Here is a 26410-nt window from a genome sequence, read left to right on the forward strand (position 1 = left end):
ATTTGATTTGGATGTGGAATTGTAAAACTTTGATGTTTTGTGCTCTTAAAAACAAGAAAAAAAACAAAAAACAGTCTGGTGAGGAAAGGAAAATTACATTATTGCATTCAAAAAAATCACCAGTCTTTTACATATGCAGTTTTTAATAGACTGCACAGTATTTTCCATGAAAAATGATCTAATATTAAAATGTAAAGAAAATCTACAGTTTTATATTCTATAACATCTGAAAAAGGTGTAGCCAATTAAAGGGACATAAACCAATTTGAGATTGAAATATTGCAGGTTTATGTGTAGTAAAACACTTTGAATTATAAATTGTATCATTTGTCTCCTCCACCGGCAATTTACTTCTGAAAATTGTGAGCTTTCCAGTTGCTCTAAGACTATATAAAGAAATATGCATCATGTTGCAACTTAGTTCTTCTAAAATGCTTGTCGTCATCTTATTTCAAATCCCCTAATGAGGCCAGTAAGTTATACTTGAGCTGATAAAGTAACTGCTATATTCCACACAGCCAAAATGTTACACTTTAGAGACTCTTTTATATGTCACTAACTATCCTCAGCAGAAGAGTTAGATAAGGAAACCTAGGTTACAACACAGTGGCACCCATTACTTTAAGACTACAGCTTAATATTTATTTATTTGATGTTTAAATAAAAAGTATAATTGGAATATGTAACAAACATTATGCCTTGGGCATTAGATGTATATTTATTATTTTACAAAAGTAGTAACTACATTAGTCACAGATGCAATTTACCCTATAAATAATGTACACATATACAGATAAGCGAAGGCTCCTACACTCCTCATGGGTCCAAAACATTTTAATAGTATGCATAAAACATACAGGTGTGGTCATTACACATTCAACTGGAAGTCAGATGCCACATAAATACACACTATAATATTTACTGACTTATAAACCAGTCTTTTGGCACAAACATTAGATCTTCATGGCAGATGAAGGTTCAGTATATCAGCTTGCTGCTAATGAAGGTTTATGTTTCTATTGGATGAGTGCTGTATGCTAATTACAGTGTAGGGAAGGTATTAGACCCTATGCCACATATTTATACCAGCCATGGCAACCAGATATTACACAATTTCCTATAAAAATCTGTTAACCCCTTAATGACCACAGCACTTTTCCATTTTCTGTCCGTTTGGGACCAAGGCTATTTTTAAATTTTTGAGGTGTTTGTGTTTAGCTGTAATTTTCCTCTTACTCATTTACTGTACCCACACATATTATATACCGTTTTTCTCGCCATTAAATGGACTTTCTAAAGATACCATTATTTTCATCATATCTTATAATTTACTATAAAAAAATATATAAAATATGAGGAAAAAATGGAAAAAAACACACACTTTTTCTAACTTTGACCCCCAAAATCTGTTACACATCTACAACCACCAAAAAACACCCATGCTAAATAGTTTCTAAATGTTGTCCTGAGTTTAGAAATACCCAATGTTTACATGTTCTTTGCTTTTTTTTGTAAACTATAGGGCCATAAATACAAGTAGCACTTTGCTATTTCCAAACCATTTCTTTTCAAAATTAGCGATAGTTACATTAGAGCACTGATATCTTTCAGGAATCTCTGAATATCCATTGACATGTATATATTTTTTTTTAGTAGACAACCCAAAGTATTGATCTAGGCCCATTTTGGTATATTTCATGCCACCATTTCACCGCCAAATGCAATCAAATAGAAAAAATCGTTCACTTTTCACAAATTTTTTCACAAACTTTTGGTTTCTAACTTAAATTATTTACAAACAGCTTGTGCAATTATGGCATAAATGGTTGTAAATTCTTCTCTGGGATCCCCTTTGTTCAGAAATAGCAGACATATATGACTTTGGTGTTGCTTTTTGGTAATTAGAAGGCCGCTAAATGCCACTGCGCACCACACGTGTATTATGCCCAGCAGTGAAGGGGTTAATTAGGGAGCATGTAGGGAGCTTTTTGGGGTAGTTTTAGCTTTAGTGTAGTGTAGTAGACAACCCCAAGTATTGATCTAGGCCAATTTTGGTATATTTCATGCCACCATTTCACCGCTAAATGCGATCAAATTAAAAAAAACGTTAATTTTTTCTCAATTTTAGGTTTCTCACTGAAATTATTTACAAACACCTTCTGCAATTATGGCACAAATGGTTGTAAATGCTTCTCTGGGATCCCCTTTGTTCAGAAATAGCAGACATATATGGCTTTGGCATTGCTTTTTGGTAATTAGAAGGCCTCTAAATGCCGCTGCGCATCACACGTGTATTATGGCTAGCAGTGAAGGGGTTAATTATGTAGCTTGTAGGGAGCTTGCAGGGTTAATTTTTGGCTTTAGTGTAGAGCTCAGCCTCCCACCTGAAACATCAGACCCCCTGATCCCTCCCAAACAGCTCTCTTCCCTCCCCCACCCCACAATTGTCCCCGCCATCTTAAGTACTGGCAGAAACTCTGCCAGTACTAAAATAAAAAGGTATTTGGCCCTTTTTTAAAAAAAAAAAAAAAAAAAAAAAAAGCATATTTACATATGCTGATGTGTAGGATCCCCCCTTAGACCCCAACCTCACTGATCCCCCACCAAACTGCTCTCTAACCCTTCCCCTCTGCAATAATGGGCGCCATCTTCGGTACTGGCAGCTGTCTGCCAGTACCCAGTTTTGTAACAAAATGTGCCTTTTTTTTTTTTTAAATTCCCTTTTCTGTAGTGTAGCTTTCCCCCCCCCCCACCGAGACCAACCCCCAACCCCTTCCAGGACCCTTAGATTGCATTTTAGTGGGGTTTTTTTTTCAACATTTCAACTTTTTTTTTTCTGTAGTGTAGCGGTTCCCACCCGCTCCCGCCCCGTGCACGCGCCCGCCCACCACCCCCGTGCGCGCTCCCGTAGCTGCCGCCCCCGATCCCGCCCCCCTCCACTCCACATAGCGCACCGATGGCCGCCACCCGCCTCCCACGTAAGCTCCCACCCACCAACGATACCGGCCATCGATGTCCGGTGCAGAGAGGGCCACAGAGTGGCTCTCTCTGCATCGGATGGCCAAGGGGGGTTATTGCAGGATGCCTCCATATCGAGGCATCACTGCAATAACCGGAAAGCAGCTGGAAGCGAGCAGGATCGCTTCCAGCTGCTTTCCAGACCAAGGACGTACGCCACACGTCCTCGGTCATTAACTGACTTTTTTTTGAGGACGTGTGGCGTACGTCCTTGGTCGTTAAGGGGTTAAAGACAACCGCTGTATCCTCACCTAAGAATTATCTGCTCTAAATTCACCAAACTTAAAAATCACTGTTCTCTTTTCACTTTGTTCATGACAACACATATAACATCATTAAAAGGGACAAATTCAGATAGGGCATGTATTTTTAAACAACTTTCCAATTTACTTTTATAATCAAATTTGCTTTGTACTCTTGGCATTCTTAGTTGAAAACGTAACCTAATTTTTACCTAGGAGTCAGCACTGATTGGCTAAAATGTAAGTCTGTCAAAAGAACTGAAATAAGGGAGCAGTATTGCAGAGGCTTAGATAGCAGTTGAAAAATCTTTATGAATAACACTTAAAATATTGTTAGTCTGTTTGGTAAATCTGGCATTTATATGAATGGGCTACAATATGTAACGACTAACCAATGCATTGCCAGGGTCATAGGTAGTCAGTGTGTTGATTTACATTAATGGATTAGGATTATGTTAGACTGTAGGTGGATTTTAGAAGTGCTAGCTGACAAAGACAATACCTACATACATAAATGTTTTATTCGCAACAGAACATTGATTTTAAACAAAGGAAAAATTATGTTGATGTCTATTTAATATGATTTTGTGGCAGCAGTAGTGGTTTTATGGGTCTGTGTAGTCAAGTTTATACCCATTTTATTTTCTGTTATGTTTTCAATTAAAATGAACAAATTAAGCATGAACTCAAATTCTATTAATTTATTTTTATTTGGAGGGACATGGCTACTTACTGATTTTATTTATTTATGTACAAATTTTTGGGTGGCTATATACTGTATAATATACCAGCTGGAAAATATCTGGCTTCTAACTTTTTTAGGCTGGCTCCTAGATTTTGAAGAAATGTGTCAAGCCATGTGCTATTATGTTTAAGACAGATTCACCAAGCGCCTGCTGAAAATGACCCTTAGCTCAGATACATTGACCCCTAGTGGTCAAAAAATGGAAACAAAATGATTCAGAACTCTATCAGAGCGCCAACTCAAGAAGGCAGGGTCTTAGATACACCAAAAACTTCACAAATGTATTGTAGTGTATTTATTACAATACAATAAAAACAATAATACACGGTGGACTTCCAACAATGTTCATGTGTGTTTTGTGATACAATGATACCAGTATTAATGGTGCCCAATATTGTACTTAAACAGTATTGATAGCTAAAATTGACAAATGGTTTATTTAAAAATCACAGTTCTCAGGATTTTCAGGATATTAAAAACAGAATACCGTTTTAAAAGTTAAAACAATCTAAAAGTCCCTCATGGATCCATGTTAACAGTCTAGTAATTATTCCAACCATTCATTGGAGCCAATATACTCAATATTGACACTAATAACTGCCTGTATGCAGATTTAAAAAATTCTGACGGTCTTTGGAAAACTCCCTTTAGCAAAGCATTAAGTGGGATAACCTATACATCTCAAATAATACTTTCCGCAGGTTAAGTGGAGAGCAGAGTATGGTTAAACTCTCAATGTCACCTAACTCTCAATATCAATCCGGTTACCTGATTGAAATCCTCAAAATGGATCCTAGATCCTTGTGTGGCAGTTGAAAACACAAATCAACAAATGTGTATAAATAGATAGATAAACGTGATTAATATCGTTGTTCAGTGATGCAAATAATTGCTGTGCCAATTTAAAAATCAAAAACTTACAATGTTAAAGTGACTTCCTAAAAACAATACATAGCCTAATTTGAAATCCTTTCAAAAAACGTGCTAAAATAATCCTTTCAAAAAACGTGAAAAAGAACAAAGTAAAATACTCTAGTGAAAAATATATATTGGTGAAAAATATATTGCAGTGAAAAACAATCTGGTGAATAATCCTCAATTCAGTGCTAGATCCAAAAAAATGTATAAAATAAAATAAAAATGTCAAATTATTCCATTTGAAGATGAGTTGTGTTATGTAAAAATCAAAGATTCTGTTTGCAAAAAATGTTAAGTTTAAATATCCTCACGGTCCTATGTGTGCAAGATTTTTCAGGCAGCCCTGGGTCCCTTTGCCCTCAAGTGTATGGTCCCTCAGCCTTTTCAAGCCTTTGTTCCCTCTGCTTGCTAGCTCACGGTCCCTCTGCTGAAAAAAATATATAATAGTGTAGATTGCTACAGATAGGTGAATAATGTGAAATAACACTTACCAGCCAACGCGTTTCGGTCCGAAATGACCTCTCTCAAGACTCAGAGAAAGGTCATTTCGGACCGAAACGCGTTGGCTGGTAAGTGTTATTTCACATTATTCACCTATCTGTAGCAATCTACACTATTATATTTTTTTTCGGCAGAGGGACCGTGAGCTAGCAAGCAGAGGGAACAAAGGCTTGAAAAGGCTGAGGGACCATACACTTGAGGGCAAAGGGACCCAGGGCTGCCTGAAAAATCTTGCACACATAGGACCGTGAGGATATTTAAACTTAACATTTTTTGCAAACAGAATCTCTGATTTTTACATAACACAACTCATCTTCAAATGGACTAATTTGACATTTTTATTTTATTTTATACATTTTTTTGGATCTAGCACTGAATTGAGGATTATTCACCAGATTGTTTTTCACTGCAATATATTTTTCACCAATATATATTTTTCACTAGAGTATTTTACTTTGTTCTCTTTTCATGTTTTTTGAAAGGATTATTTTAGCACGTTTTTTGAAAGGATTTCAAATTAGGCTATGTATTGTTTTTAGGAAGTCACTTTAACATTGTAAGTTTTTGATTTTTAAATTGGCACAGCAATTATTTGCATCACTGAACAACGATATTAATCACGTTTATCTATCTATTTATACACATTTGTTGATTTGTGTTTTCAACTGCCACACAAGGATCTAGGATCCATTTTGAGGATTTCAATCAGGTAACCGGATTGATATTGAGAGTTAGGTGACATTGAGAGTTTAACCATACTCTGCTCTCCACTTAACCTGCGGAAAGTATTATTTGAGATATATAGGTTATCCCACTTAATGCTTTGCTAAAGGGAGTTTTCCAAAGACCGTCAGAATTTTTTAAATCTGCATACAGGCAGTTATTAGTGTCAATATTGAGTATATTGGCTCCAATGAATGGTTGGAATAATTACTAGACTGTTAACATGGATCCATGAGGGACTTTTAGATTGTTTTAACTTTTAAAACGGTATTCTGTTTTTAATATCCTGAAAATCCTGAGAACTGTGATTTTTAAATAAACCATTTGTCAATTTTAGCTATCAATACTGTTTAAGTACAATATTGGGCACCATTAATACTGGTATCATTGTATCACAAAACACACATGAACATTGTTGGAAGTCCACCGTTTATTATTGTTTTTATTGTATTGTAATAAATACACTAAAATACATTTGTGAAGTTTTTGGTGTATCTAAGACCCTGCCTTCTTGAGTTGGCGCTCTGATAGAGTTCTGAATCATGTGCTATTATGTCTAGCATTTATTAAAGGGACATGAAAGACCATTTGTTTTCTTTCACGATTCAGATAGAGCATACAATTTTAAACAACTTAACATTTTACTTCTATTATAAAAGTTGCTTCATTCACTTGGTATCCTTTGTTGAAGGCACATCAATGCACCACTGGGAGCTAGCTGAGCACATCAGGTGAGCCAATAAGAGGCATATATGTGCAGCCACCAATCAGCAGATAGCTCACAGTAGTGCGTTGCTGCTCCTGAGCCTACCTATGTATGCTCTTCAACAAAGGATGGCAAAAGAATAAATCAAATTAGATAATACAAGTAAATTGAAAAGTTGTTTACAATTGTATTCCATGCTTTATCTGAATCATGAAAGGTTAATTTGGATGTTACCGTCCCAGTGTTCTCCCCAGGACCTTTAAAGCAGGTGCATTTTACTGACCACCCGGCTACAATTGTAACCAATATTAAGCTAAAATTAGCAAATATTAAAAATGTTCAATTATTATTGCACAAATTATCATTCAATACACTTATTGTAAAATATGCAATTAATCTGTGCTTTGGATAACAGAAAATTCAGCAGCTCAAAAGAGTACAAAACTTACCAAAATCCATTGTGGTGTGCATATGTTCTTCGTCTTTAAAGCATCCTAACCAGTGACTACAAATATTACAAACAAAAACGTAAACGTATTACACTCACAGTTCTAATAAAAAACATCTTTGACATACATTATTTTGAAGTTTGAACATCCATGCAATACACCAGAAAATGTAAATAGCATTATGAAAAATGGATTTACAGTTACAAGCTACGGTAAATTGTAATTTAAAAAAAATAGTAATCCCAGTAAACACGAAAAACAAAAACATATTTATCAGATCTTCTATTGACCATATTACGGTATTTTTTGTTATACTTTTTTTCTTCTTAAATTAGGAAAAGTAACATTCTAGATCAAAATATTCTGTTTCACAATACTCTCAACTACAACCTTCACGTATACCTTGTAAGATAATACTATGCAATATTTATACATGGTATACTTTTTAATCTAGCACGTTTTAAAAGCAATATGAAAGTAAAGCAATTCGTCCTGGCCAGTCACATCACGCACCTTTCTCATCACACTGCAGATCCCAGCCATACAGGGGAAGAAGAAACACGACTCTGCAGCATGCAGGTTACTAAAGTGGGCGTGACGTCACTAGCATGCGCCAGGGTTAAGTTCCAGTCTACTCCCCGGTGTAGCGGCAGGGGGCACTGTGACTGTATATGATCTGTGCTACGCTTTAAAGTCTGATAACGTAGTAACCTGTTCTACTGCCCCGGGCCCATTTACAAGGCAAAATGCCCCGTGTGTGTTTTGTTCGGTATCAACTTCCTAAGTATCCTATAGCTGAAAAGGCGTGATGGTAATCATTACACTTTAACAGATCTACTATAAATTCTTAATTTGTATAGAAATATTTTTTGTTTTCTACATTATACTATGCAAAATATACAAATACTACATAATATATAAATAATATACATCATGTAGTAAACCATGGGAATATAATTGGAGATACATATTTTGCCGATTTTCCTAAATTAATAATCAAAATATACAAAATATACACGTCGCAAGACACCAAGCCACTGAAATATGTTTTGCTCTTCAATAAATATGAGAATTCCCTGGGATGTACTAAAAGGAATGACAAGGGTGAATGACAAAATGGAATGCCCATAGACTTTAATGGTATGTAAAATTAAAAGTGTTGAATCAACAAAACTATGATACATATTAACTAGATATTTACCAGTTATGTTCCCCATGTACAGTGGCATATTCTGAAAGTGAGATTACATCAGATTATAGCTGCTTTCTATGGAATGACAAGGGTGAATGACAAAATGGAATGCCCATAGACTTTAATGGGATGTAAAATTAAAAGTGTTGAATCAACAAAACTATGATACATATTAACTAGATATTTACCAGTTATGTTCCCCATGTACAGTGGCATATTCTGAAAGTGAGATTACATCAGATTATAGCTGCTTTCTATGGAATGACAAGGGTGAAGGACAAAATGGAATGCCCATAGACTATAATGGGATTACATTTAAAAGTGCTATAGAAACTAAACTATGATACATATCAAATAGATATTTACCAGATATGCTCCCCAGGTACAATAGCATATTCTGAAAGTGAGATTACTTCAGATTATAGCTGCTTTCTATGGAATGACAAGGGTGAATGACAAAATGGAATGCCCATAGACTATAATGGGATTACATTTAGTGCTATAGAAACTAAACTATGATACATATCAAATAGATATTTACCAGATATGTTCCCCATGTACAGTAGCATATTCTGAAATTGAGATTACATCAGATTATAGCTGCTTTCTATGGAATGACAAGGGTGAATGACATAATGGAATGCCCATAGACTATAATGGGATTACATTTAAAAGTGCTATAGAAACTAAACTATGATACATATCAAATAGATATTTACCAGATATGTTCCCCAGGTACAGTAGCATATTCTCAAAGTGAGATTACTTCAGATTATAGCTGCTTTCTATGGAATGACAAAGGTGAATGACAAAATGGAATGCCCATAGACTATAATAGGATTACATTTAAAAGTGCTATAGAAACTAAACTATGATACATATCAAATAGATATTTACCAGATATGTTCCCCATGTACAGTAGCATATTCTGAAAGTGAGATTACTTCAGATTATAGCTGCTTTCTATGGAATTTCAAGGGTGAATGACATAATGGAATGCCCATAAACTATAATGGGATTAAATTTAAAAGTGCTATAGAAACTAAACTATGATACATAGCAACTAGATATTTACCAGATATGTTCCCCATGTACAGTAGCATATTCTGAAAGTGAGATAACATCAGATTATAGCTGCAATCTATGGAATGACAAGGGTGAATGACAAAATGGAATGCCCATAGACTATAATGGGATTACATTTAAAAGTGCTATAGAAACTAAACTATGATACATATCAAATAGATATTTACCAGATATGTTCCCCAGGTACAGTGGCATATTCTGAAAGTGAGATTACATCAGATTATAGCTGCTTTCTATGGAATGACAAGGGTGAATGACAAAATGGAATGCCCATAGACTTTAATGGGATGTAAAATTAAAAGTGTTGAATCAACAAAACTATGATACATATTAACTAGATATTTACCAGTTATGTTCCCCATGTACAGTGGCATATTCTGAAAGTGAGATTACATCAGATTATAGCTGCTTTCTATGGAATGACAAGGGTGAAGGACAAAATGGAATGCCCATAGACTATAATGGGATTACATTTAAAAGTGCTATAGAAACTAAACTATGATACATATCAAGTAGATATTTACCAGATATGCTCCCCAGGTACAATAGCATATTCTGAAAGTGAGATTACTTCAGATTATAGCTGCTTTCTATGGAATGACAAGGGTGAATGACAAAATGGAATGCCCATAGACTATAATGGGATTACATTTAGTGCTATAGAAACTAAACTATGATACATATCAAATAGATATTTACCAGATATGTTCCCCATGTACAGTAGCATATTCTGAAATTGAGATTACATCAGATTATAGCTGCTTTCTATGGAATGACAAGGGTGAATGACATAATGGAATGCCCATAGACTATAATGGGATTAAATTTAAAAGTGCTATAGAAACTAAACTATGATACATATCAAATAGATATTTACCAGATATGTTCCCCAGGTACAGTAGCATATTCTCAAAGTGAGATTACTTCAGATTATAGCTGCTTTCTATGGAATGACAAAGGTGAATGACAAAATGGAATGCCCATAGACTATAATAGGATTACATTTAAAAGTGCTATAGAAACTAAACTATGATACATATCAAATAGATATTTACCAGATATGTTCCCCATGTACAGTAGCATATTCTGAAAGTGAGATTACTTCAGATTATAGCTGCTTTCTATGGAATTTCAAGGGTGAATGACATAATGGAATGCCCATAAACTATAATGGGATTAAATTTAAAAGTGCTATAGAAACTAAACTATGATACATAGCAACTAGATATTTACCAGATATGTTCCCCATGTACAGTAGCATATTCTGAAAGTGAGATAACATCAGATTATAGCTGCAATCTATGGAATGACAAGGGTGAATGACAAAATGGAATGCCCATAGACTATAATGGGATTACATTTAAAAGTGCTATAGAAACTAAACTATGATACATATCAAATAGATATTTACCAGATATGTTCCCCAGGTACAGTAGCATATTCTGAAAGTGAGATTACATCAGATTATAGCTGCTTTCTATGGAATGACAAGGGTGAATGACAAAATGGAATGCCCATAGACTATAATAGGATTACATTTAAAAGTGCTATAGAAACTAAACTATGATACATATCAACTAGATATTTACCTGATATGTTCCCAATGTACAGTAGCATATTCTGAAAGTGAGATTACATCAAATTATAGCTGCTTTCTATGGAATGACAAGGGTGAATGACAAAATGGAATGCCCATAGACTTTAATGGGATGTAAAATTAAAAGTGTTGAAGCAACAAAACTATGATACATATCAACTAGATATTTATCAGATATGTTCCCCATGTACGGTAGCATATTCTGAAAGTGAGATTTCTTCAGATTATAGCTGCTTCCTATGGAATGACAAGGGTGAATGACATAATGGAATGCCCATAGACTATAATGGGATTAAATTTAAAAGTGCTATAGAAACTAAACTATGATACATATCAAATAGATATTTACCAGATATGTTCCCCAGGTACAGTAGCATATTCTGAAAGTGAGATTACATCATATTATAGCTGCTTTCTATGGAATGACAAGGGTGAATGACAAAATGGAATGCCCATAGACTATAATGGGATTACATTTAAAAGTGCTATAGAAACTAAACTATGATACATATCAACTAGATATTTACCAGATATGTTCCCCAGGTACAGTAGCATATTCTGAAAGTGAGATTACATCAGATTATAGCTGCTTTCTATGGAATGACAAGGGTGAATGACATAATGGAATGCACATAGACTATAAAGGGATTCAATTTAAAAGTGCTATAGAAACTAAACTATGATACAGATCAACTAGATATTTACCAGATATGTTCCCCAGGTACAGTAGCATATTCTGAAAGTGAGATTACTTCAGATTATAGCTGCTTTCTATGGAATGACAAGGGTGAATCACAAAATGGAATGCCCATAGACTATAATGGGATTACATTTAAAAGTGCTATAGAAACTAAACTATGATACATATCAAATAGATATTTACCAGATATGTTCCCCATGTACAGTAGCATATTCTGAAAGTGAGATTACTTCAGATTATAGCTGCTTTCTATGGAATTTCAAGGGTGAATGACATAATGGAATGCCCATAGACTATAATGGGATTAAATTTAAAAGTGCTATAGAAACTAAACTATGATACATATCAACTAGATATTTACCAGATATGTTCCCCATGTACAGTAGCATATTCTGAAAGTGAGATTTCTTCAGATTATAGCTGCTTTCTATGGAATGACAAGGGTGAATGACATAATGGAATGCCCATAGACTATAATGGGATTAAATTTAAAAGTGCTATAGAAACTAAACTATGATACATATCAAATAGATATTTACCAGATATGTTCCCCAGGTACAGTAGCATATTCTGAAAGTGAGATTACTTCAGATTATAGCTGCTTTCTATGGAATGACAAGGGTGAATGACAAAATGGAATGCCCATAGACTATAATAGGATTACATTTAAAAGTGCTATAGAAACTAAACTATGATACATATCAAATAGATATTTACCAGATATGTTCCCCATGTACAGTAGCATATTCTGAAAGTGAGATTACTTCAGATTATAGCTGCTTTCTATGGAATTTCAAGGGTGAATGACATAATGGAATGCCCATAAACTATAATGGGATTAAATTTAAAAGTGCTATAGAAACTAAACTATGATACATAGCAACTAGATATTTACCAGATATGTTCCCCATGTACAGTAGCATATTCTGAAAGTGAGATTACATCAGACTATAGCTGCTTTCTATGGAATGATAAGGGTGAATGACATAATGGAATGCCCATAGACTATAATGGGATTACATTTAAAAGTGCTATAGAAACTAAACTATAATACATATCAAATAGATATTTACCAGATATGTTCCCCAGGTACAGTAGCATATTCTGAAAGTGAGATTACATCAGATTATAGCTGCTTTCTATGGAATGACAAGGGTGAATGACAAAATGGAATGCCCATAGACTATAATAGGATTACATTTAAAAGTGCTATAGAAACTAAACTATGATACATATCAACTAGATATTTACCAGATATGTTCCCCATGTACAGTAGCATATTCTGAAAGTGAGATTACATCAAATTATAGCTGCTTTCTATGGAATGACAAGGGTGAATGACAAAATGGAATGCCCATAGACTTTAATGGGATGTAAAATTAAAAGTGTTGAAGCAACAAAACTATGATACATATCAACTAGATATTTACCAGATATGTTCCCCATGTACAGTAGCATATTCTGAAAGTGAGATTACATCAAATTATAGCTGCTTTCTATGGAATGACAAGGGTGAATAACAAAATGGAATGCCCATAGACTATAATGGGATTACATTTAAAAGTGCTATAGAAACTAAACTATGATACATATCAACTAGATATTTACCAGATATGTTCCCCATGTACAGTAGCATATTCTGAAAGTGAGATTACATCAAATTATAGCTGCTTTCTATGGAATGACAAGGGTGAATAACAAAATGGAATGCCCATAGACTATAATGGGATTACATTTAAAAGTGCTATAGAAACTAAACTATGATACATATCAAATAGATATTTACCAGATATGTTCCCCAGGTACAGTAGCATATTCTGAAAGTGAGATTACATCAGATTATAGCTGCTTTCTATGGAATGACAAGGGTGAATGACATAATGGAATGCACATAGACTATAAAGGGATTCAATTTAAAAGTGCTATAGAAACTAAACTATGATACAGATCAACTAGATATTTTCCAGATATGTTCCCCAGGTACAGTAGCATATTCTGAAAGTGAGATTACTTCAGATTATAGCTGCTTTCTATGGAATGACAAGGGTGAATCACAAAATGGAATGCCCATAGACTATAATGGGATTACATTTAAAAGTGCTATAGAAACTAAACTATGATACATATCAAATAGATATTTACCAGATATGTTCCCCATGTACAGTAGCATATTCTGAAAGTGAGATTACTTCAGATTATAGCTGCTTTCTATGGAATTTCAAGGGTGAATGACATAATGGAATGCCCATAGACTATAATGGGATTAAATTTAAAAGTGCTATAGAAACTAAACTATGATACATATCAACTAGATATTTACCAGATATGTTCCCCATGTACAGTAGCATATTCTGAAAGTGAGATAACATCAGATTATAGCTGCAATCTATGGAATGACAAGGGTGAATAACAAAATGGAATGCCCATAGACTATAATGGGATTACATTTAAAAGTGCTATAGAAACTAAACTATGATACATATCAAATAGATATTTACCAGATATGTTCCCCAGGTACAGTGGCATATTCTGAAAGTGAGATTACATCAGATTATAGCTGCTTTCTATGGAATGACAAGGGTGAATGACATAATGGAATGCACATAGACTATAAAGGGATTAAATTTAAAAGTGCTATAGAAACTAAACTATGATACAGATCAACTAGATATTTACCAGATATGTTCCCCAGGTACAGTAGCATATTCTGAAAGTGAGATTACTTCAGATTATAGCTGCTTTCTATGGAATGACAAGGGTGAATCACAAAATGGAATGCCCATAGACTATAATGGGATTACATTTAAAAGTGCTATAGAAACTAAACTATGATACATATCAAATAGATATTTACCAGATATGTTCCCCAGGTACAGTAGCATATTCTGAAAGTGAGATTACTTCAGATTATAGCTGCTTTCTATGGAATGACAAGGGTGAATGACAAAATGGAATGCCCATAGACTTTAATGGGATGTAAAATTAAAAGTGTTGAATCAACAAAACTATGATACATATTAACTAGATATTTACCAGATATGTTCCCCATGTACAGTAGCATATTCTGAAAGTGAGATAACATCAGATTATAGCTGCAATCTATGGAATGACAAGGGTGAATGACAAAATGGAATGCCCTTAAGACTATAATGGGATTACATTTAAAAGTGCTATAGAAACTAAACTATGATACATATCAAATAGATATTTACCAGATATGTTCCCCAGGTACAGTAGCATATTCTGAAAGTGAGATTACTTCAGATTATAGCTGCTTTCTATGGAATGACAAGGGTGAATGACAAAATGGAATGCCCATAGACTATAATGGGATTACATTTAAAAGTGCTATAGAAACTAAACTATGATACATATCAAATAGATATTTACCAGATATGTTCCCCAGGTACAGTAGCATATTCTGAAAGTGAGATTACTTCAGATTATAGCTGCTTTCTATGGAATGACAAGGGTGAATGACATAATGGAATGCCCATAGACTATAATGGGATTAAATTTAAAAGTGCTATAAAAACTAAACTATGATACATATTAACTAGATATTTACCAGATATGTTCCCCAGGTACAGTAGCATATTCTGAAAGTGAGATTACTTCAGATTATAGCTGTTTTCTATGGAATGACAAGGGTGAATGACAAAATGGAATGCCCATAGACTATAATGGGAATACATTTAAAAGTGCTATAGAAACTAAACTATGATACATATCAACTAGATATTTACCAGATATGTTCCCCATGTACAGTAGCATATTCTGAAAGTGAGATTACATCAGATTATAGCTGCTTTCTATGGAATGATAAGGGTGAATGACAAAATGGAATGCCCATAGACTATAATGGGATTACATTTAAAAGTGCTATAGAAACTAAACTATGATACATATCAAATAGATATTTACCAGATATTTTCCCCAGGCACAGAAGCATATTCTGAAAGTGAGATTACTTCAGATTATAGCTGCTTTCTATGGAATGACAAGGGTGAACGACAAAATGGAATGCCCATAGACTTTAATGGGATGTAAAATTAAAAGTGTTGAAGCAACAAAACTATGATACATATCAACTAGATATTTATCAGATATGTTCCCCATGTACAGTAGCATATTCTGAAAGTGAGATTTCTTCAGATTATAGCTGCTTCCTATGGAATGACAAGGGTGAATGACATAATGGAATGCCCATAGACTATAATGGGATTAAATTTAAAAGTGCTATAGAAACTAAACTATGATACATATCAAATAGATATTTACCAGATATGTTCCCCAGGTACAGTAGCATATTCTGAAAGTGAGATTACATCATATTATAGCTGCTTTCTATGGAATGACAAGGGTGAATGACAAAATGGAATGCCCATAGACTATAATGGGATTACATTTAAAAGTGCTATATAAACTAAAATATGAGACATATCAAATAGATATTTACCATATATGTTCCCCAGGTACAGTAACTGATTTCTATGGAATGACAAGGGTGAATGACAAAATGGAATGCCCGTAGACTATAATGGGGTTACATTTCAAAGTGCTATAGAAACTAAAATATGAGACATATCAAATAGATATTTACCAGATATGTTCCCCAGGTACAGTAGCATATTCTGAAAGTGAGATTACGTCAGATTATAGCTGCTTTGTATGGAATGACAAGGGTGAATGACAAAATGGAATGCCCATAGACTTTAAAGGGTTTTAAACTTAAAAGTGTTATAGCAACAAAACTATGAAACACATCAAGTAGACTTTTACCAAATATATTTACTAGGTAAAGTAGAATAATCTAAAAGTAAGATTATGTGGTATTGTTGCTGCTTTGTATGGATTCATAAGAGTGAATGACAAAATAGGATGCCCAACATAAGTGACTGATGGTGGCTGTCATTGCCTGAGGCACGCAGAAATTGCATTGTGTTCCCGCTGAAATGAGAGACATATGCTTCCAAATTAGGTATTTTTGCTCTCATTAAGGGCTTAAAGGGACAGTCTACTCCTGAATTTGTGTTGTTTAAAAAGATCGATACAGTACTCCATTTATTACCCATTCCCCAGTTTTGCATAACCGACACTTTTATATTATTAAACATCTTATCTCTTTGATTACCTTGTATCTAAGCTTCTGCAGGCTTCCCCCTTATTCAAATTATTTTGACAGACTTGAATTTTAGCTAATCAGTGCTGACTCATAAATAACTCCACGGGAGTTATCTATTTGGCACACATGAACTAGCCGTATGTAACTATGAAAAAACTGTCAATATGCACTAAAATAAGAGTGCCCTTCAAGGACTTAGAAATTAGCATATGTGCCTACCTACTTTTAGCTTTGAACAAAGAATAACAAGAGAATAAAGCAAATTTGATAAAAGTGAATTGGAAAGTTAATTAAAGAGACAGTCAAATCCAAAATAAACCTTCATGATTTCAGAGATTGGAATATGTTCACTGCTGGTGATGCATCCCAATCAAAGTGCAGATTAATCCCCTTGAACGCTTTGCTAACTGCCCACAGAAGGCCTATAGATACGTCATGTCTTCACTATACTCCCCTTGAATGCCCAGCTAACTCCCTAATACCGTCTACACCTACGGCATGACTTCGCTATACTCCCCTGGATTGCCCGGCTAACTCCCGCAGACCGCCTACACCTACTGCATGTCTTCCCTAAACTCAACTGGAATGCCCAGTTAACTCCCACAGAACGCCTACATCTACATCATGCAATCTACCTCACTAAGAAATTATACAAAATAACCTCACTATTATAACTTATACTATCTTATACTAGCTGCTGGTGACATCTCCCCTAATCCTGGTCCCCAGCAACTTCCTAGCCGTGCACATCCATGTGTACCCTTCCATAGACTCAGAAAACATAACTCTGGTAACCTTACTCACATTTTTCTTGTATCTAAAGCCACTAACCCCTTCACTTTTGCACTCTGGAAATCTCCCTCTGTTTGCAACAAGCTCACTTCTATCCATGACCTCTTTATCTCCCGCTCCCTCAACCTTCTGGCTTTAACAGAAACCTGGCTCTCTCCCTTAGACACAGCATCCACTGCTGCTCTGTAACATGGGTGTCTCCACTTCAGCCACACTTCTAGGTCTGGTAATAGACAAGGAGGTAGTGTAGGTATTTTACTTCCCCTCGTTGCACCTTTCAACAAATTCAACCAATCTCTTCCCTCACATTTTCCTCATTCGAAAACCACATTATTTGCTTATTCTCTCTATACGTGTTGCAGTCATATACCGACCCTCTGGCTACTCAACTCAATTTCTAGATCACTTGGCTGCCTGGTTACCTTATTTCCTCAGACACCCCTGCCTTCATTCTTTTTTGTCACAATGGACTGACTCTCCCACTCATAAAGGTGGTCACTCCCTTGACTGACCGCCATCTCCTCACTTGCAGCATCACCTCCCTCCCTACAACTCTCCCTCCGTCTACTCCTCACACCAAACTTCACAGAAGCATTATGTCTTAGATCAGCAACAGCCTGTTAATTCCCTCAAACCTCTCCTCTCATCCATCTCCTCCTTTTCCTGCCCTGATCAATCTATCTGCCACTATAATTCCACCCTTACATCCATCCTTGACAATCTCTCTTACCATAGCTGGAAATCACACACTCATCCTCAGCCCTGACATACTCCTTTGACACGGTACCTATGCAGATGTTCCCATACTGCTAAGTGGCACTGGAGAAAATCTCAGAGTTCAGCTCACTACAAGTTCATCTTGAACTCCTACTATTCTGCCATTAATCACTATAAGCAACATTACTTCTCTACTCTTATCTTTACTTTCTTCAAACCCAAAATGTCTGTTCTCCACATTCAATACTCTTCTCCGCCCACCCCCACCTCATAACACAACTTCTCTGTCAGCTCAAGAATTTACCAGCTACTTCAATAGCAAATCAACTCCATTAGAAACTAAATCAGCTCTCAACATACTTCCATTCTCTCACCTCCTCAAATGCTTGCAATCAACCACAACCTACATAGCCATAAATGTAGCTCTTTCTCCCCTGTAACTGAGGAAGAAGTCTCTGCACTTAAACTGTGCTCTCACCTCACTACCTGTCCCCTTGACCCTATCGACCCTATCCCCTCACAGCTACTCTGCTCCCTCTCTTCTACCCTTACCCCTATACTAACACACATTTTCAACCTCTCACTCGGTATATTTACCTCATCTCTGAAACATGCACTGGTCACACCTCTCCTCAGAAAACCTTCTCTCGATCCAACCTCCCCATCCAACTAATGCCCTATTTCCCTACTCCATCTTGTCTCAAAGCTTCTAGAAAAGCTAGTATATGCACACCTATCCCATTTCTTTACATTAAACTCCCTCCTTGACCCACTGCAATCTGGATTTCGTCCCCATCACTCCACAGAGCAATCAAACAATTGTTACAGCAATCGTTAAGGTTACCATCGACCTATTTACTGCAAAATCAAAAGGCCACTTCTCTTTGCTTATCCTCCTTGATCTGTCCATAGCTTTTGTCCACCCTCTTTTGCTCCAAACCCTCCAATCCTTCAGCATTTGTGACACAGCCCTCTCGTAGTTCTCTTCCTACCTGTCTAACCGTAACTTTATTGTCGCCTTCTCTGGGGCTTCCTCTGCCCACTTTCTGTTGGTGTACTGCAAGGCTCCATCCTCGGTCCCCTTCTCTTCTCAATCTACACGTCATCATTAGGTTCCCCAAGTCCCAATATCATTTGTATGCCGACGACACCCAAATCTACTTCTCTGCACCAGACCTATCTCTTTCCTTGCTAACCCGAAGTCCTCTCACTAGTTCAAACTAAATCCCTCCAAAACTGGGGTCCTTATTTTCACCCCTTCTTCCAAAATCTCCACCCCTAATCTCTCTAACTGTTGACAGCTCCATCATTACCCCTATTATTATTATTATTCTTTATTTATAAAGCGCTGACAGATTCCGCAGTGCTGCCCATGGGTACAAGGATAACAGTACAGTGGAGAAACAGTACGATAAGACACCTACCCTGCATGCCTGCTGTCTTGTGGTCGCACTTGACTCCGATCTTTCTTTCACTACTCACATTCAGTCATTGGCTAAATCCTGCCGCCCCAACCTTAAAAACATCTCTAAAATTAGACATTTCCTTACACAAGACACAACTAAGATTTTAATCCACTCTCTCATCCTTTCCCGCCTCGACTACTGCAATTCTGTCCTCTCTGGTCTCCCTAGCTGCCGCCTAACTCTTTTTGAAATCCATAAAGAATGCCTCAGCCAGGCTCATCTTCCTTACACATCGCTCTTCATCTACTTCACCTCTCTGCCAATCCCATCACTGACTTCCTCTTGCCTCCAGGATTAAACACAAAATTCTCACTCTGACATACAAAGCTATCAACTGCATTGCTCCCCCCTATATCTCAGACCTTGTCTCCAAATACTCTCCCTCCATCCCCTTCGCTCTGCTCACGACCTCCTACTCTCCTCCTCTCTTGTCACCTCATCACACTCCCGTTTACAGGACTTCTCCAGACTGGCTCCCATCTTGTGGAACTCTCTGCCTCGCTCCACAAGACTCTCTTCTAGTTTTAAGAGCTTCTAGTGCTCCCTAAAGACTCTACTGTTCAGGGATGCATATGACCTACGCTAACCTTTCTTTATACCAGTTCCTCTCCTCCATTGCTATCCCCTTAACTCCCTTAGCATGTAAGCATAAGAGTCCAGCTGTTTGTTGATCACCTTCTCAAGAGATGACTACAACAGTGAAACTCTTGGCAGGGCCCTCTACCCATTTGATCCCTATAATTGTTTTGTTGTACTCCGTCTTTGTTAATAGCGCTGCGGAATCTGTTGGCGCTCTACAAATAACCGATAATAATAATAAATAATAATAATAATATCTATGTAATATGTGTCATAGTTTTGCTGCTATAGCATTTGAAACATTACATCCTATTAAAAACTAGGGGCATTCCATGTAGTCATTCACACTTGTCATTTCATAGAAAGCCGCAATAATCACGTTATCTCACTTTCAGAATATGCTACTGTATCTGGGGAACATATCTGGTAAATATCTATTTGATATGTCTCATAGATTTGTTGCTATATCACTTGAAACTTTACATCCCATTAAAGTATATATACATTCCATATAAAGCAGCTATAATCTCACATATTCTCACTTTCAGAATATGCTACTGTACCTGGGGAACATATCTGGTAAATATTTTATAGATATGTCTCATACTTTTGTTGCTATAGCACTTTTAAATTTAATCCCATTAAAGTATATGGGCATTCCATTTTGTCATTAACCCTTGTCATTCCATAGAAAGCAGCTATCACCTTGTGTAATCTCACTTTCAGAATATGCTACTGTACCTGGGGAACATATCTCTTATATATGTACTTGATATGTCTCATAGTTTTGATGTTACAGCACTTTCTCCAACATAGGTGTGTCCGGTCCACGGCGTCATCCTTACTTGTGGGATATTCTCTTCCCCAACAGGAAATGGCAAAGAGCCCAGCAAAGCTGCTCACATGATCCCTCCTAGGCTCCGCCTTCCCCAGTCATTCTCTTTGCCGTTGTACAGGCAACATCTCCACGGAGATGGCTTAGAGTTTTTTAGTGTTTAACTGTAGTTTTTATTATTCAATCAAGAGTTTGTTATTTTAAAATAGTGCTGGTATGTACTATTTACTCTGAAACAGAAAAGAGATGAAGATTTCTGTTTGTAAGAGGAAAATGATTTTAGCAACCGTTACTAAAATCGATGGCTGTTTCCACACAGGACTGTTGAGAGGAATTAACTTCAGTTGGGGGAACAGTAAGCAGACTTTTGCTGCTTGAGGTATGACACATTCTAACAAGACGATGTAATGCTGGAAGCTGTCATTTTCCCTATGGGATCCGGTAAGCCATTTTTATTACAGAAAGAAAAAAAGGGCTTCACAAGGGCTTTTTAAGACTGTAGACATTTTCTGGGCTAAATCGATTTATATATAAACATATTTTATACTCCATAGCCTTGAGGAATTATTTTAATCTTGGGAATTATGTAAAATAACCGGCAGGCACTGTATTGGACACCTTATTCTCTAGGGGCTTTCCCTAATCATAGGCAGAGTCTCATTTTCGCGCCTCTATTGCGCACTTGTTTTTGAGAAGCATGACATGCAGATGCATGTGTGAGGAGCTCTGATACATAGAAAAGACTTTCTGAAGGCGTCATTTGGTATCGTATTCCCCTTTGGGCTTGGTTGGGTCTCAGCAAAGCAGATACCAGGGACTGTAAAGGGGTTAAATATAAAAACGGCTCCGGTTCCGTTATTTTAAGGGTTAAAGCTTCCAAATTTGGTGTGCAATACTTTTAAGGCTTTAAGACACTGTGGTGAAATTTTGGTGAATTTTGAACAATTCCTTCATACTTTTTCGCAATTGCAGTAATAAAGTGTGTTCAGTTTAAAATTTAAAGTGACAGTAACGGTTTATTTTAAAACGTTTTTTGTACTTTGTTATCAAGTTTTTGCCTGTTTAACATGTCTGAACTACCAGATAGACTGTGTTCTGAATGTGGGGAAGCCAAGGTTCCTTCTCATTTAAATAGATGTGATTTATGTGACACAAAATTTAGAGAAAATGATGCCCAAGATGATTCCTCAAGTGAGGGGAGTAAGCATGGTACTGCATCATCCCCTCCTTCGTCTACACCAGTCTTGCCCACACAGGAGGCCCCTAGTACATCTAGCGCGCCAATACTCCTTACTATGCAACAATTAACGGCTGTAATGGATAATTCTATCAAAAACATTTTAGCCAAAATGCCCACTTATCAGCGAAAGCGCGACTGCTCTGTTTTAGAAAATACTGAAGAGCATGAGGACGCTGATGATATTGGTTCTGAAGGGCCCCTACACCAGTCTGAGGGGGCCAGGGAGGTTTTGTCTGAGGGAGAAATTTCAGATTCAGGGAAAATTTCTCAACAAGCTGAACCTGATGTGATTACATTTAAATTTAAATTGGAACATCTCCGCGCTCTGCTTAAGGAGGTGTTATCCACTCTGGATGATTGTGAGAATTTGGTCATTCCAGAGAAACTATGTAAAATGGACAAGTTCCTAGAGGTCCCGGGGCCCCCCGAAGCTTTTCCTATACCCAAGCGGGTGGCGGACATTGTAAATAAAGAATGGGAAAGGCCCGGTATACCTTTCGTCCCTCCCCCCATATTTAAAAAAATTGTTTCCTATGATGCCCAAGATGATTCCTCAAGTGAGGGGAGTAAGCATGGTACTGCATCATCCCCTCCTTCGTCTACACCAGTCTTGCCCACACAGGAGGCCCCTAGTACATCTAGCGCGCCAATACTCCTTACTATGCAACAATTAACGGCTGTAATGGATAATTCTATCAAAAACATTTTAGCCAAAATGCCCACTTATCAGCGAAAGCGCGACTGCTCTGTTTTAGAAAATACTGAAGAGCATGAGGACGCTGATGATATTGGTTCTGAAGGGCCCCTACACCAGTCTGAGGGGGCCAGGGAGGTTTTGTCTGAGGGAGAAATTTCAGATTCAGGGAAAATTTCTCAACAAGCTGAACCTGATGTGATTACATTTAAATTTAAATTGGAACATCTCCGCGCTCTGCTTAAGGAGGTGTTATCCACTCTGGATGATTGTGAGAATTTGGTCATTCCAGAGAAACTATGTAAAATGGACAAGTTCCTAGAGGTCCCGGGGCCCCCCGAAGCTTTTCCTATACCCAAGCGGGTGGCGGACATTGTAAATAAAGAATGGGAAAGGCCCGGTATACCTTTCGTCCCTCCCCCCATATTTAAAAAAATTGTTTCCTATGGTCGACCCCAGAAAGGACTTATGGCAGACAGTCCCCAAGGTCGAGGGGGCGGTTTCTACTCTAAACAAACGCACCACTATACCCATAGAAGATAGTTGTGCTTTCAAAGATCCTATGGATACAAAATTAGAAGGTTTGCTTAAAAAGATGTTTGTTCAGCAAGGTTACCTTCTACAACCAATTTCATGCATTGTTCCTGTCACTACAGCAGCGTGTTTCTGGTTCGATGAGCTAGAAAAGGCGCTCAATAATAATTCTTCTTCTTATGAGGAGATTATGGACAGAATTCATGCTCTCAAATTGGCTAATTCTTTCACCCTAGACGCCACTTTGCAATTGGCTAGGTTAGCGGCGAAAAATTCTGGTTTTGCTATTGTGGCGCGCAGAGCGCTTTGGTTAAAATCTTGGTCAGCGGATGCGTCTTCCAAGAACAAATTGCTTAACATTCCTTTCAAGGGGAAAACGCTGTTTGGCCCTGACTTGAAAGAGATTATCTCTGATATCACTGGGGGCAAGGGCCACGCCCTTCCTCAGGATAGGTCTTTCAAGGCCAAAAATAAACCTAATTTTCGTCCCTTTAGCAGAAACGGACCAGCCCCAAGTGCTACGTCCTCTAAGCAAGAGGGTAATACTTCTCAAGCCAAGCCAGCCTGGAGACCAATGCAAGGCTGGAACAAAGGAAAGCAGGCCAAGAAACCTGCCACTGCTACCAAGTCAGCATGAGATGTTGGCCCCCGATCCGGGACCGGATCTGGTGGGGGGCAGACTCTCTCTCTTCGCTCAGGCTTGGGCAAGAGATGTTCTGGATCCTTGGGCACTAGAAATAGTCTCCCAAGGTTATCTTCTGGAATTCAAGGGGCTTCCCCCAAGGGGGAGGTTCCACAGGTCTCAATTGTCTTCAGACCACATAAAAAGACAGGCATTCTTACATTGTGTAGAAGACCTGTTAAAAATGGGAGTGATTCATCCTGTTCCTTTAGGAGAACAAGGGATGGGGTTCTACTCCAATCTGTTCGTAGTTCCCAAAAAAGAGGGAACATTCAGACCAATCTTAGATCTCAAGATCCTAAACAAGTTTCTCAAGGTTCCATCGTTCAAAATGGAAACCATTCGAACAATTCTTCCTTCCATCCAGGAAGGTCAATTCATGACCACGGTGGATTTAAAGGATGCGTATCTACATATTCCTATCCACAAGGAACATCATCGGTTCCTAAGGTTCGCATTCCTGGACAAGCATTACCAGTTTGTGGCACTTCCGTTCGGATTAGCCACTGCTCCAAGGATTTTCACAAAGGTACTAGGGTCCCTTCTAGCGGTGCTAAGACCAAGGGGCATTGCAGTAGTACCTTACTTGGACGACATTCTGATTCAAGCGTCGTCCCTTCCTCAAGCAAAGGCACACAGACGGACATTGTCCTGGCCTTTCTCAGATCTCACGGGTGGAAAGTGAACGTAGAAAAAAGTTCTCTATCTCCGTCAACAAGGGTTCCCTTCTTGGGAACAATAATAGACTCCTTAGAAATGAGGATTTTTCTGACAGAGGCCAGAAAATCAAAACTTCTAAACTCTTGTCAAATACTTCATTCTGTTCCTCTTCCTTCCATAGCGCAGTGCATGGAAGTAATAGGTTTGATGGTAGCGGCAATGGACATAGTTCCTTTTGCGCGAATTTATCTAAGACCATTACAACTGTGCATGCTCAGTCAGTGGAATGGGGACTATACAGACTTGTCTCCGACGATACAAGTAGATCAGAGGACCAGAGATTCACTCCGTTGGTGGCTGTCCCTGGACAACCTGTCACAGGGGATGAGCTTCCGCAGACCAGAGTGGGTCATTGTCACGACCGACGCCAGTCTGGTGGGCTGGGGCGCGGTCTGGGGACCCCTGAAAGCTCAGGGTCTTTGGTCTCGGGAAGAATCTCTTCTCCCGATAAATATTCTGGAACTGAGAGCGATATTCAATGCTCTCAAGGCTTGGCCTCAGCTAGCAAAGGCCAAGTTCATACGGTTTCAATCAGACAACATGACGACTGTTGCGTACATCAACCATCAGGGGGGAACAAGGAGTTCCCTGGCGATGGAAGAAGTGACCAAAATCATTCAATGGGCGGAGACTCACTCCTGCCACTTGTCTGCAATCCACATCCCAGGAGTGGAAAATTGGGAAGCGGATTTTCTGAGTCGTCAGACATTTCATCCGGGGGAGTGGGAACTCCATCCGGAAATCTTTGCCCAAATTACTCAATTGTGGGGCATTCCAGACATGGATCTGATGGCCTCTCGTCAGAACTTCAAGGTTCCTTGCTACGGGTCCAGATCCAGGGATCCCAAGGCGACTCTAGTAGATGCACTAGTAGCACCTTGGACCTTCAAACTAGCTTATGTATTCCCGCCGTTTCCTCTCATCCCCAGGCTGGTAGCCAGGATTAATCAGGAGAGGGCATCGGTGATCTTGATAGCTCCTGCGTGGCCACGCAGGACTTGGTATGCAGACCTGGTGAATATGTCATCGGTTCCACCATGGAAGCTACCTTTGAGACGAGACCTTCTTGTTCAAGGTCCGTTCGAACATCCGAATCTGGTCTCACTCCAACTGACTGCTTGGAGATTGAACGCTTGATCTTATCAAAGC

At 37.7% G+C, this 26410-nt stretch overlaps 1 protein-coding gene across 1 annotated transcript in view; it reads right to left on the reverse strand.

Moving 5' to 3' along the window:
* GEMIN4 (gem nuclear organelle associated protein 4) overlaps positions 1–7882 on the reverse strand; it is a 42160-nt gene extending 34278 nt beyond the window's left edge. The window contains exons 1-2 of the mRNA XM_053707371.1: positions 7816–7882; positions 7303–7358 (exon numbers count right to left, since the gene is read on the reverse strand). Coding sequence (XP_053563346.1) covers positions 7303–7324 — 22 coding nt within the window. The 5' untranslated portion in view covers positions 7325–7358; positions 7816–7882. The remainder of the gene's footprint in view (positions 1–7302; positions 7359–7815) is intronic.
* Between the last annotated feature and the right edge of the window lie 18528 nt (positions 7883–26410).

Source organism: Bombina bombina, chromosome 3, assembly GCF_027579735.1.
Source record: "Bombina bombina isolate aBomBom1 chromosome 3, aBomBom1.pri, whole genome shotgun sequence".
In the NCBI taxonomy this organism is placed as follows: domain Eukaryota; kingdom Metazoa; phylum Chordata; class Amphibia; order Anura; family Bombinatoridae; genus Bombina; species Bombina bombina.